This window comes from Haematobia irritans, chromosome 3, assembly GCF_050003625.1.
Source record: "Haematobia irritans isolate KBUSLIRL chromosome 3, ASM5000362v1, whole genome shotgun sequence".
Taxonomy (NCBI): domain Eukaryota; kingdom Metazoa; phylum Arthropoda; class Insecta; order Diptera; family Muscidae; genus Haematobia; species Haematobia irritans.
In genome coordinates, this window is record NC_134399.1 from 69,278,156 (window position 1) to 69,292,951 (window position 14,796).

General features: G+C 30.2%; 1 protein-coding gene across 1 annotated transcript; it reads left to right on the forward strand.

Annotated features, from left to right (window-relative positions):
• Positions 1-114: 114 nt before the first annotated feature.
• Positions 115-4,168, forward strand: bys (Bystin). The gene is made up of 6 exons (XM_075299916.1): positions 115-348; positions 411-528; positions 590-989; positions 1,045-1,437; positions 1,506-1,625; positions 3,871-4,168. The coding sequence occupies exons 1-6, from the start codon at positions 220-222 to the stop codon at positions 4,025-4,027; spliced, it is 1,317 nt and encodes a 438-aa protein (XP_075156031.1). The 5' UTR covers positions 115-219; the 3' UTR covers positions 4,028-4,168.
• Positions 4,169-14,796: the final 10,628 nt, after the last annotated feature.

Below are 14,796 nucleotides of genomic sequence, written 5' to 3' on the forward strand. Positions count from 1 at the left end.
TATTGGGCAGAGACAATCATCAGCCCTTGGGTGTCGATAATCTTCGTCTGACCTGACGTATTCGTGATTTGGTGAGGGGGACTATGGAACGCTTTTTCAATTAGGTTAATATTTTTGATTCTGTGTGAAGGAAACCAAAACAACAACACCACGTGTAAAATCCATCTGTTTAAATCGTATCTTTGTGAGCTGTTTGGAAAAAGTAAGTGGTACAACATCATGGGTAAAGCAAAAAAGTCCAATATGGTTAAAGCTAAAAATCCTCCCTTGGAGCAACAACTTCTGGAAGGCAAAGTAGCCAAAAAGAAGGATAGGAAAAAAGTTAATTTACGAGCAGAAGAGTCTTCGGTAGGTTATTACATGAACATTAAAATTAAAGCATTTGTCACATATCCATTTGATATCGTTAGGTCCTGGACAGCAAAACAAGTAAAAAAATTTTGGCTGCTGCAAAACAACAACAATTAGAATTCAATGAGGAAAACTTTCCTAGTCTCACTCCAAAGAAATCAGTAGATATCAACCTAGGTAGGTTTTCCATTATATTCTTTGTTTACAATTTGAACACATAATATTATTTTCATCACAGGTGACATCAATGAAGAAGATGAGCATGTGGATGTTAATGAAAATGATTTCATGGATGACCTTCAAATTGATGATGAAGATGCTAAAGCCTTCGAACGTTTCCAAAACCCAGAGGGAGGCAAACGCACCTTAAAACTGGCAGAAATTATTATGACTAAAATTCAGGAAAAGCAAGCTGACATTCACACAAAACTTTCTGATGAGGGTTCATTAAAAATCGAGGATCTTGATCCTCGTGTTAAAGAAATGTATGAGGGCGTACGAGATGTTATGAAGCGTTATCGAAGTGGAAAAGTTCCAAAGGCATTCAAAATTATACCCAAATTAAGAAATTGGGAACAAATATTGTTTATAACAGAACCACACAATTGGAGTGCGGCAGCCATGTTTCAGGGCGCAAGGTAGGCATGTAGTATGTTCAGTATACGCAATAAAATAAAATTTCTTTGTTTTCAGAATATTCTCTTCCGTTTTATCCCAAGCTATGGCTCAGCGATTTTATAATTTGGTCTTGTTGCCACGAATTCGAGATGATTTGGCAGAGTATAAGAAACTAAATATGCACTTGTATAATGCTCTCAAACGAGCTCTATTTAAGCCAGCTGCTTTTATGAAAGGCATCATTTTACCATTACTTGAATCTGGCGATTGCACTTTACGTGAAGCCATTATATTTGGTAGTGTTATAGCTCGTAATTCAATACCTGTTTTACATTCATCTGCATGCCTTTTGAAGATATGTGAAATGGGCTACACAGGGGCCAATTCGATATTCATTCGTTATTTTCTCGATAAACGTTACGCTTTACCATACCGTGTGGTAGATGCCGCTGTATTTCATTTCCTAAGGTTTGTTTCTAATTCTAGATCAAAATGTGCTAGAAAAACATTTAATTCTCATTTACGATTCATTTCAGATTTGAGAATGACAAACGTGAAATGCCTGTTTTGTGGCATCAAAGTCTGTTGACATTTGTGCAACGTTATAAGAACGATATTTCATCGGAACAGAAAGAAGCACTACTTGGTCTCTTAAGGTAGGTTTTAGAATTTTGATTTTTGTTTGGTTGTTACGATCATATATCAAGTTTACTATGGATATTAAGGTCTTTACCAAACAATTTTAACCAATAATTCTTACCGCGGGACTTCGTTTAGAGAATTGCGATTTTTAGAGAATTGCGGGACTTTTTCTGCGTCCAATTAAATAAAAATTATTTTTAATAAAAGCTTCAAAGTATATAGTATATTTCACTGCTTATCGAGTAAAGACGCAAGTGAAATCCATGAATAAAGTCAACCACAACGGCTTGTCAAATCAAGCTCAATAGTAATTTTACCAATAAAAATAGAAAGTTCTCGTACAGATCATTGGGCGACTGGTTATACCATGAACAAAAGAAATAAAAGATCTCGTTCTCAGAGAACAGATATCTAAAATTCCTTCTATCCTCCCCAAACTGTGGAAGATGATGGCGAAAATGATATAATTATGGATAATTCTGAGAAATCATCTAAAGTAAAAATTCCACCGATAACAATTCTTAAATGTAATTATTTTGTGAAAATAAGGAAGATCTCCAGAAACCTACCATGAGGGACAAATAGAAATATCTTTTATTTTATTTTTTATTTATTTAACCCATTTTACAACTAAGCCCAAAAGGACATATTCGGTTACAGAGATACTCATCGTCTCATATTTTATATTATTTATTACTCATCTTTTATATTAACGGGTAGGACCAGATTCATTTTATTGGTAAGAGACCTTATTAACGAGACCGAGATTACTCCCGTTCATGCCGCTATATGTCTACAGGAATAATTTGCTCATCAATATGGAGGAATTTATATAAGATCAATAGTGGAGAATAGATTCAGAGACATGCTAAAGTCTTCCTTGTACCACGAGACTTTTGTGCACCTATTTCCCCAAAGTGATAAGCTTACGATAAAAGCAATTCTCACAGACAAGGGGATTCGTTTTGTTTGTTTGTTTCCCTCTCTTCCATTTAATGATATTCCATGCAGTATAACAGGTTGGCTGATAAGTTCCCGGTCTAACAAAGTAAAACACATTTTTTTGTCAAAATTCGTTTTTATTATTCAACATAGTTCCCTTCAAGAGCGATACAATGATTATAACGACCTTCCAATTTTTTGGTACCATTTTGGTAGTACTCCTTCGGTTTTGCCTCAAAATAGGCCTCAGTTCGGCGATCACCTCTTCATTGCAGCCAAATTTTTTCCCTGCGAGCATCCTTTTGAGGTCTGAGGTCCCTTCTCAAGATAATCGATAAAAATTATTCCATGCGCATCCCAAAAAACAGAGGCCATTACTTTGCCAGCGGACTTTTGAGTCTTTTCACGCTTCGGAGACGGTTCACCGGTCGCTGTCCACTCAGCCGACTGTCGATTGGAGTGTAGCGATGGAGCCATGTTTCATCCATTGTCACATATCGACGGAAAAACTCGGGTGTATTACGAGTTAACAGCTGCAAACACCGCTCAGAATCATCAACACGTTGTTGTTTTTGGTCAAATGTGAGCTCGCGCGGCACCCATTTTGCACAGATCTTCCGCATATCCAAATATTGATGGATGATATGACCAACACGTTCCTTTGATATCTTTAAGGCCTCTGCTATCTCGATCAACTTCATTTTACGGTCATTCAAAATAATTTTGTGAATTTTTTTGATGTTTTCGTCGGTACCACCTCTTTCGGGCGTCCACTGCGTTCACCGTCCTCCGTGCTCATATCACCACGCTTGAATTTTGCATACCAATCAATTATTGTTGATTTCCTTGGGGCAGAGTCCGGAAACTCATTATCAAGCCAAGTTTTTGCTTCCACCGTATTTTTTCCCTTCAGAAAACAGTATTTTATCAAAACACGAAATTCCTTTTTTCCATTTTTTTCACAATAACAAAAGTTGCTTCACAAAAGACGCTCTATCTCACAAACTAATTGACTTACAGACGTCAAATTTTGACACGAATCATTTGAAGGTTGGTACTATATAAAAATAATATGCATTTAATACTAGCGACGCCATCTATGTGTCAGACCGGGGACTTATCAGCCAACCTGTTATGGACATATATTACATATCTCGAAGTTTTTATGGTGTCTTCAGAGTTTTATTTTTTTGTTTTTTTTTTTGCCAACTTAATACCGTGCTCACGTTGTATGAAATATCGTAATCTTACTAACTAATTTGATTGACAGTTTCTTCGTATGTCACAAGTTTTAATTTGTTTTATTTACCTTTTCAGAAAACAAAATCATCCTAAGCTAACTCCTGAAATTCGAAGAGAACTGCAAGCTGCCACATGTCGAGACATTGAAATGATGGATAACGGTGATGATCGGCTGGAGGCCGAACCAATGGAAATGTACACAGATCAAGATGTGGGTTATGTGCAAAATTGACGCCATTATATACCATAACTCCAATGTGTATGGATTAATTTTATATTTTTACGTAGGAAATAATAATCTATGGTTTTTGCTTTGAAATAACAAATTTAAATATTTTGTATATACGAAGAAATAAAAAAGAAATGAAACAGCCATGGTGGTTTTATTTTAATTGGACACTTTATTATTTAATTTATAGAGTTGTTGGTTGCTGTTACTTTCTCCTCATTAATTTATCTTGTTAATATTCGATGATATGAGCAATACAGTTTTTTTTTATTTTAAGGTTTAGTTTTTGGATATAAAAAGCATTTTTTATCACAAAAATTGTTATTTTTTAATGAAAGAATAGGTTTGTAAATAATAATAAAAACAGAGTTTATAACTTTCCTTTTTGTATTTTTGTTTTGGGAGAAACAATTGCTTTCGATATATAAAATAATTTACAATAATAACAATTTTTTTGGTTTAGTTATGTTTCATTCTTAAAATTACATTGTTATAAAATCAAATGAAAATATTTATAAATAGATTTTATTTAATTGTTATTCATACATACATATAGAATATGTATAAGTCTATTCTAGTTAATACAATTATATTTTTGTTATATTTCTTAAATTTTATTTAAATAATGCAAATTTTGTTTAATAATACAATAATATTCAGAATATAAATAGACTTTGGTTTTTTGGTTAGTGGGTTGTAGACTAGAAGAGTTTGGTATTTGATGATTTGCTCGTGTCAACATTATTTTACGTTTGTTTTTTTTTTTTCTTTATTTATTGATTAAAAAAGATTGGACAACATCGAATATAGTTTTCATTGTTAGCGTAATTAAAGGATGGATGCAATTTGATGGGAGAAGATTATTATAATGAATAATTACAAGTCGTTTTCATGTCATGATTTGCAAAGAATATAAGCTATAAAGTTTCTTTCATTATTCATGCGTACCAACGTAAGAGGGAACTTACTGAGTACGTGGTAAAAAAGTTTATCATTGTTTGCATTCTTTCTACTAAACGATTTCGTACTTTTAACTTTCCATGAAAAAGTTTCGTTCTAACATATTTATGAAAAAATTCCGTACTTTTACGGATTTTTTTTTAGGAAAGGAGTATTAAGCAAAGTGGAATTGGTTGTAGTCATGATGTAATAACAAATTTTACGATAAATTTCACCTTAAATATACTAAATTATGAATACTTCCAGTGCAACCGGTAGTTAAAATTATTGACGTATAAAAGTTTTGTTTTTGTAGAACTGATGCTATCTATTTTCTTCTATAAAGGGTTATAGAAACGATAATGAAAAATGTCACCACTTAATTAAAGCTAATTTTTTGAATAATTTTCAGTTAGTGTTAATTTTTGTTCATAACACCTCATTCAAATTACACCTCCAAAATTCACTTTTAGTAGATTTCGAGCCTAATGTGAATGGGCTATTACATCCTGTGAAGAGGGTTTGTGGGCACCTCAAAAAAACCATCTAACTCAATAAAACCCATTTAGCTATACCAATATCATCAATAAAATATATGTGAATATAAACAAATACTAACTATTAAAATTGAGCCAGCAATGAAAAATTGATATCAATACAAACTGATTTCACCATTTGGCTCCTTTTCAGGGCTGTGAAGCCGGAGTAGGAGTCTTGGAGTCGGAGTCTGAAGATTTTGCTGAAGTCGGAGTCGTAAAAATTTTGCTCGACTCCGACTCCGGCTAAACCAAAATTTTTAAAACATTTCACATTTTTGTAACTAAACAAGTTTTTACGCAAATTTATTAGTTTAGTTTCCATTGCGTTATTCATTCGATCAATGTACAGCATGATTGTAAATGAAAATCAACTTCCAATTACGTCTGTCTTTTTATGTTTCCTAGAATGTTAGACTAGCAGATGGGCTGGATCGATCCATTTTAATGTCCATATCAATTTATTTGAAATATTTCGAACAATCGAAATTATGTTTTTTTTAATTTTATTTTAAGGCCATATACATATGTGGAATATTGACAGAAATTTTTTTCAAAGTTGTTTTTTAGAGAAAATTTTGTCAAAATGTTATTTCTATAAAAAGTTTTGTCAAAATTTTATTTCTATAGCAAATTTTGTCAAAATATTATTTCTATAAAAAAATTATTCAAAATTTTATTACTATAGAAATATTTTTTTCTATAGAAAATTTAGTCAAAATTTTATTTCTATAGAAAATTGAGTCAAAATTTTGTTTCTATAAAATTTTATTTCTATAGAACATTTTGCAAAATTTTGTTTGCTACACAATTTTTTTTAATTGTATTTCTATTGATAATTTTTTCAAACTTTTATTTCTATAAAAAATTTTGCCAAATTTTATTTCTATAAAAATTATATTCAAAATTTTATTTCTATATATTTTGTCAAAATTTGATTTCTATAGAAAATTTTGCCAAAATTTTATTTCTATAGAAAATTTAGTCAAAATTTTGTTTCTGTAGAAAATTTTATTTCTATATAAAATTTTGCACAATTTTATTTACTAGACAAAAATTTTTCCAAAATTGTATGCTCACTGATACTCACTGCTAAGTCGAAAACTTGTACAAATGACTCAAATTTTTAAATTTTTCAATGAATGATTCATAAATGCATTTTTGCGAAATTGTCTAAACAATTATAAATATTTCCCAAATATTGCCCGAGATTTTGTAGAAGTCTGATTTGAGATTTTATTAAAATGTAGATCTAAATACAAAGTTGTGCAGAGTATATTATAATCGGCCCGCCCTACTTTAGACTTTCCTTGCATTTTTATTTTTTGTTAAAATTGTGTTACGTCCCATAACGTTATATTTAAATTTAAAGTACATAGATTTTGTAGAAGTATATACAATTTTGTCTAAATCGATTCAGATTCAAATTCAGGCATATGGGAATATAAACCTTTATATAGCTCGCAACAAATTTAAAGGATTTGAGATAGTATCAATAATTTTGGTCCACAAATACATATACCGTTGGTATCTTCTCATATTATGATGGGTATTTATATCATTATTTTATTTATTAAACATTGCCCTAAATTTGAAATATAGAGTTCAATTGGCATCTAATGTGAAATTAAAACATTTTTTTGCACATATAAATAATTACGATACTTTATATCGATCCATTTACGGTACCCCCACAATAGAACTACAAATTAGTGGTATTAAAATGAGATTAAGTCATATTACCCGGAGTCGACTCCGGAGTCGGAGTCGAGCTGATGAAAAATACTGGAGTCGGAGTCGAGCAAAATTGGCTCGACTCCACAGCCCTGCTCCTTATAGCAACCGATTGAAAGTAAGTATGTTAACATGGCCACTTTGGTCATTATATCTGTATGCACTGTATTATTTTCCAGCTCGGCGTTTTTTATATTAAAATTTATTTCATAATATAGCAAAGCAAAAATAGTAAATTCTAATCAATTTTAATTTGAAATTTTGAAAACACTATGTTATGAAAAGATGAAAGTACATAAAAATATATTACTTGAAGCGAAAATTCGATTATTTGTTAACGCTCCCATTACATCAGAAACCTTTCCTGTAATTGGGTTCAAAACTAAGAAAAAATTTACAGCATACGGGGAATTAATGAAGAAGTGGCAAAACATAACAAAAAAAGGTGGCACAATAATTTAAAAATCAGGGAGGTTGATTTCTAAAGATTTTACTGGAGTCGGAGTAGTACAAATTTTACTCGACTCCGACTTCGGGAAACCTTTAAACACACTTTAAAACATTTCATATTTTTGGAACTAAACAAATATTTAGGCAAATTTGATTTGAGTTAATGAACCGATCAATGTATGATCAATGCGCTGCAACTTTCAATGATGGGGATTATTCTATATTTTCTAGAAAATTAGACTATAAGATGAGCTGAATCGATCCATTTTAATGCTCACCACTAGAAGATTCTATTTATAATATTTCGAAATGTTGTTATTGCTTTTATTTGTAGACCTCACGTCCACATATAAACCGATCTTCCGATTTGGTTCCTTGGACCCTTAGGTTAGGTTAGCCTGGTTGTGCCAAAATGTTTACCATATTTTTGCCATCCTGAAAATTCCACACGATTCGCTGGAAATTTGGATCTCTAAAGAAACATGCCAAATATGGCACCAGATTTTGATATAGCCTAACATAAACCGATTCTTGAACGCATAGAAGCTTCCACATTCATTCCATTTGATCGTATTTGATTAAATCGTATTCGTACATTTATTTTGGGGCCACAAAATGAAATTGTTTTTGTAGATATTAAGTTATGTTAGGACCGGAGATGGAGTCGAGGCTGATGCAATTTTTCTCCACAGCCCTGGTCAAAAAGTATGCGACAACAACAAAAATGCGGTATAAAAGTGTTACCGCTAAAAAAGTGGCAAATTTAACGTTTCGATACTCCATTGGTTTGCAAAGCAATATCCGGATATATTTTAAAAAAAATTATTAGAAACCTCATGGTATGTTAGAAATTGTAAAAATAAAGAAACTTTAAAACTCATTAGAATCCTTGCCATGAAAAATGTATGCACATGAAATAGTAAGGTATTATGATATATGAGTTACTATGTTGATGTATGGGTATGTGTGTAATGGAATATTTAATTTGATTTGTTTTGGGCTTATGAAAAATGTTTCTTTATTTATAATATATGATGTAAGTTTTATTTTTATTTTCAAATAGAAAACAAAATACAAATATAAATAATATTGTACAATGGAATTTAATGTAAATATACAGATTGTTGTTTTGGTATATTTTCGTAAAATTTTATTTGATTTTATTATATATAGTTTTTGGATTTTTTCTTTGTATTCAATTAGAAGGAGGGCCTTAACATCTATAGTTTATGTTATGTAACATTATTCTTTTTTTTGTTGCAGTTTATGCCTATGTTGTTTTTGTGTTTGTTGTTTATTTTGGTTTGTATGTTTCACTATAAGTATTGTTTTGGTATCTCACTCAAATGTTTTGTCAAAAAATTAACTTAAAAAATATTTTGTTTTAAATGCGGACTTTATGTATTTCAGATTGAATTGATTTTTTTTGTTGTTTTCGTTTACATTCCATGTTCTATTAGATTTCTTAAATTTCTTTCATTGTTGGACTTATTAAAGACATACCATGGTTTTGCAATGCAATTGTAATTTTTAGTTTTTATTAAACAAAATCGTGTTTTATTTTCCAACAATGTACGTATTTTTCTTGACATAATTCAAAATAAGGCAGTAATATAATATTCCAACTTAAAACAAAAATACGCTAGATTTAAGTAAAATGGGAGTATAACCAATTTGCATTAATACCGTCGACTATACACTGAAAAAACAAAAACAGTCAAACCACCATCAAGAAAAATTTTGGTTAATTTTAGAAAATTTAGATTATTTTTAGAAAATTTTAACTAAACAGTATTACATCATGCTGATATCACAAAAATAAGTAAATATTTTTCGACAATTTATTAGACATAATTAATTTTTGTTTTTTCAAATTTTGTAGTTTGAAGGAACAAATTGGAGTTCAAAATTGCAAGAATGTCTTTAGTGCCATACGAAGTTCATGATGGGCATATTTGTAGTAAAATGTACAAATTTAAAGAAATTATGAACTATTTTGCGGGGAGTACGAATTTAGTGAATAGTTTTGCTTCATTTGTGTATAATTTTTTCCCCGTTTTTTAGTTAATTTAACTAACGTACGCAAAAAATTATTAGAGTAAAGGAAACTTTCGGCAAACATAATAATTCCATGAACTGAAATAAAGTTAAATTGGCTTTAGTGAAATAAAGGGTTTCCTTTTTTGAGTGTATTTATGATGACAAAAGGTTATACACTTATAGAAAAGAATTCTTGAGCAAGGCCTTAAAATGTTAGCCAAATGATTTTCAACACTTAGACATAGTTTTATTTGTATCTTCCAGTTCTCTTCTTACACCCAAAGAAATTTGGTAGCAGACACAGCAGAAATGCCTGCTAGAATTGTGTATTATATGTATGTATATTTATACCCTAAACCACATAGTGGTCAGGGTATAATAAGTTTGATCGGCCAAAAAATGTGCCTACCAGAAATATTGATTTTAGACCCCATAAAATATATACCGATCGACTCAGAATCACCTCCTGAGTCGATCTAGCGCTTGGTGTCCGTCCGTCCGTCTGTCTATGTATTTGTTGTTCACAGGATTCCGGTCGCAATTATTAACCGATTTTGATGAAATTTGGTACAGGGAGTTTTTTGGGCACAAGGACGAACGCTATTGAATTTGGAAGAAATCGGATCAAATTTAGATATAGCTCCCATATATATGTATCGCCCGATTTCGACAAATGGGGTCACGTTGCGCGTTTTTTCAAACGGATCGTCACCAAATTTGTCAAAAGGTAATCTTTTCCATCGCCCTTCAAGTCTGCAAAATTTCATCCAAATCGGTTCAGATTTAGATATAGCTCTCATATATATGTATCGCCTGATTTTCCCAAATTTGGCCACAAAACCTTTATTTATCAACCGATCTTACTTAAAGTTAGCTAAATATAATCTTCTATAGCACTAACTATATGTGCAAAAAATCATCGAAATCGGTTCAGATTTAGCTATAGCTCCCATATATATGTACCGCCCGATTTTTCTAAATTTGGCATTAAAACCCTTATTTATCAACCGATCTTACCCAAATTTGGCTAAATGTAGTCTTCTATAGCACTAACTATATGTGCAAAAAATCATCGAAATCGGTTCAGATTTAGATATAGCTCCCATATATATGTATAGCCCGATTTTCCCAAATTTGGCCATAGAACCCTTATTTATTAACCGATCTTACTAAAAGTTTGCTAGATCCAGTCCTCTATAGTATTAACTATGTGTGCAAAATTTCATCGAAATCGGTTCAGATATAGCTCCCATATATGTATCACCCGATTTTGAAAAATTCGCCCCTAATAACCTTATGTTTGACCATATTCCTAACTGATCTTACTCAAATCTTGCACAAGGTAACCTTTTGTGGTATTAATCAAACCCGCAAAATATTATGCAAATGTTCAGATTTAGATATAGCTCCCAAATATATGCATCGCTCGATTTTCCCAAATTTGGCCATAGTACTCTTATTTATTAACCAATGTTACTCAAATTTCAAATTTTGATGTACTAGCCGATCGTACTTATACATACTTGTAGCTCGTTCATAAAAATATTGCTCGATTTTTACAAATTTGTATTTATTACCCACACTAAATTAACGATTTTCTCTTTTTTAATAATGGGCTCAATATTAGTGGCATACTAATATTGGCGCAATATCAACACAACCTGTGTTGCTAGAAGTAGTGGAAATTCCCTATATGTAGGGTTTATCTAATATTTAGCGTCTTGTAGGGACGTAGGGCCACAATGTAGGACATTTTCACTCAACACAATTTGTAATAATTTTTACATTTTGGTGGCTCTAGAGGAGGAAATTAGAAGCCGGCAAGGCTTGATCTTTAACAATGTGTGGTAAACTTTATTCCTGTAGAGAATTTTGTCAACATTTTATTTCTATAGAACATTTTGTCAAAATTGTATTTCTATAGAAATTTTTTTCAAAATATTATTTCTATAAAAAATTTTCTCAAAATGTTATTTCTGTGGAATTTTTTCTTAAATTTTATTTCTATAGAATTTATTATCAAATTTTTTTTTTGTATAGAAAAATTTCTCACAAAAATTTGTTTATAGAAACTTTTTCCAAAATTTTATTTTTATAGAGATTTAACAAAAAAGATTACTAATTTGGGTAGAATTCTACCAAGTGTGGCAACCGTGGTGGTAATACAAATTTAAATTCTAAGTTATATACGTTGCATATTCATGTTTTAAGATAATAAAGTACTTAGAACCATTTTTGTTTTGTAAAATTTTTTAAATTTTACGAAAAATATATTAGGGAAAATTGTTTGGGAATGTATGGGAAAGTAGGGAACTTTTTTTGTCCTTGTAGGGTAAACCGAACATTTTCCGTGGCAACATTGACTATGAGCTATAGTCAGATTGACACAAAGCACCCATAGACATGTACCCCTTAGTTTTCTTAAATATGCAACTGCGGTTTATCTCCCAGACCTATATGTTACCCCACAAATGCTTATGATTACTAATTCTGTAATGGTGGTTTAGGGTATGATATAGTCGGCCCCGCCCGACTTTCTACTTTACTTACTTGTTTTTTATTTCAGTTAAACTAAACCATGTTCTAGAGTAATCGAATATAAGAAATAACAAACACAGTTGGCAATTTTGGTGAGCAGAGTACATCGGTGCCAACTCTGACGGCTCTTCGTCATTTTGATGATTTTTTATTGCAAATTTTGCATGCGACAATTTGATTTGTTAAAGCAATAACTTGACGACTTTTGAAACTATTCTACTCACATGTTTTTCAAAGTAACATAGTTATAGGTTTGCGACTTTTCTTTTCTTTTATGATTTTTTTTTTCAAAATTTGTATCTTTTTTGTTCTCTCTGCCACATTCCTTCTTCGATTTAGAAAGAATGTTCATAGTAGTCAATTTCAATACATGAAAAATGGAATTCGCTTGAAACTTCAAGTTTTCATGGTATTCTTTTGCATAAAATAATGCTAAATAATTCCGAATGTTATAAAATAATTTAAGTTTACTTAAATTTATTCATATCCTATAAGAAATAAAATTAAAAAAAAAATTCTACATCAATAAAATGTCGCAAAAATTTACTATGAAAATAAAATTTTGCAAAAAAATTTCCATAAAAATAAAATTTTGCAAAAAAAAATTCTATAAAAAAATTGCAAACATTTTCTATAAAAATAAAATTTAGCATAAATTTTCTATAGAAATAACATTTTCTATAGAAATACAATTTTGACAAATATTTTGTATAGAAATAAAATGTTGCAAAAATTTCTACAGAAATAAAATGTCGCAAAAATTTACTATGAAAATAAAGTTTTGCAACAATTTCCTATAAAAATAAAATTTTGTAAAATTTTTCAATAAAAATTAATTTTTGCAAAAATGTTCTATAGAAATAAACTTTTGGCAAATTTCGCAAAAATTTACTATGAAAATAAAATTTTGCAAAAACTATTTATAATAATAGAATTTTGATACAAATTTTACCAAAAATTCTAAAAAAGATTTTTTTTAATTTGTTAGTGAAATTTTCATAAAATTTTGGTAGATTTTTTGGCACAAGCACCAACCTGACTGTGAGTCAAAAAATTGAGCATTTTCTGAAGTGTTTTTAATGTGCAAGAGTGCGTATGATTTATTTACATTGAGTCAATAACACACATACGGCACAGTGAACTACCACTTCCCAGCCTAAAAAGCGTCCTAGCAAAAAATTAGTGAGAACGTTCTTTTTGGATCCGGAAGTGATGCAAAATTGTCACAGACGCGATGAATTTGGCAAGGGCTTGTCATAGGACGGATGTCCACCATTTCAACAGACGGTGCATCACTTCTTAAGGTGTGATCCAAATTCAGTGTTTTGGATGTAAATTAAAAAAATTTAGATATTTTGCTAAATAAATATTTGTTTTTTAATTTTGTATGATTTGTAATGCTTTCTAACGCTTGTCTGCAACGTTAGAACTCATATATTTCCAAAAATTCGCATTTTTAGAGTGTTAAAAAAATCTAAAATTAATCTAAATTTTCTAAAATTGATCAAAATGTTTCTTCTTGGTGGGTTCACTGTTTTTTCCAGTGAAGTTGGATAGCTCCCAAAAAATGTCTTCGTTTCAAAGAAACATCAACTTTGGTCCGGACTCAATACAAAAATATTCAAAATCTTTGAATTCAGGTAAACATTTTTTGAGTGTGTGAAGAAACAACGACTTTGCAAAGATTTTATATTAAATTCTTTAAAATTGGAACCCAATTGGCAACAGTGTACATAATTGTTTAAAACTATGAAAATATTTTGCGGTTGAATACATTTAACTTCGTTATTTTTTTCATTTATATGAAATTTTTAATGTTAGAAAGCAGCAAAATATACAAAATGCAAAAAACATTCCTAAAGTTAACCGCAAAATGCAAATTAATTGATAGTGTTTGGTTATACTCGTATTTATACAAATCAAAAAATATTTCAAATAATGATTTTAACCACTCTTAAATGGTTAGTTATAGAATAAAAACAATTTAGGTTTTTTGTATGCAAGTTATGCTGATAAAGACAAAAGTAATACAAAATCAAAATATATATAAAATGTTAACTACGGAAATTGTTTTATAAATGACAATAAATTTGATTGGACAAAAATGGGAAATTATGGCTAATTAAATGAAAAGTCCTTTTAACTAATGTACACATAAATAATTTAAACATTTTTATGTTATTTTCTTGTTTAGCTTTAATTCATGTTCTTTGAACATTTGGTACGTTTTCATGATTTTTGTTGTTAGATGGCTTTGTTTGTGGGTGTTTTATTTTTTCTTTCTTCTTGTTAAATCCATATGTACTTTTGTACGATTAATTTATTTTACAAAATATATTTTTAACTAATTTTAATTGGGGATTTTTATAATTTTCAATTAATTTAATTTGGTTTTTACTTGTACACACGAGTATAATAAATTTGTTCCTTAGTTTTCGCTTAGTAGTCACATTCATGTACATGCCTATACTTTACATTTTTCTTATGTAGTGATGACTTAGGAGAAATAAAAAATAAATAAAAAAATCTTCCTAT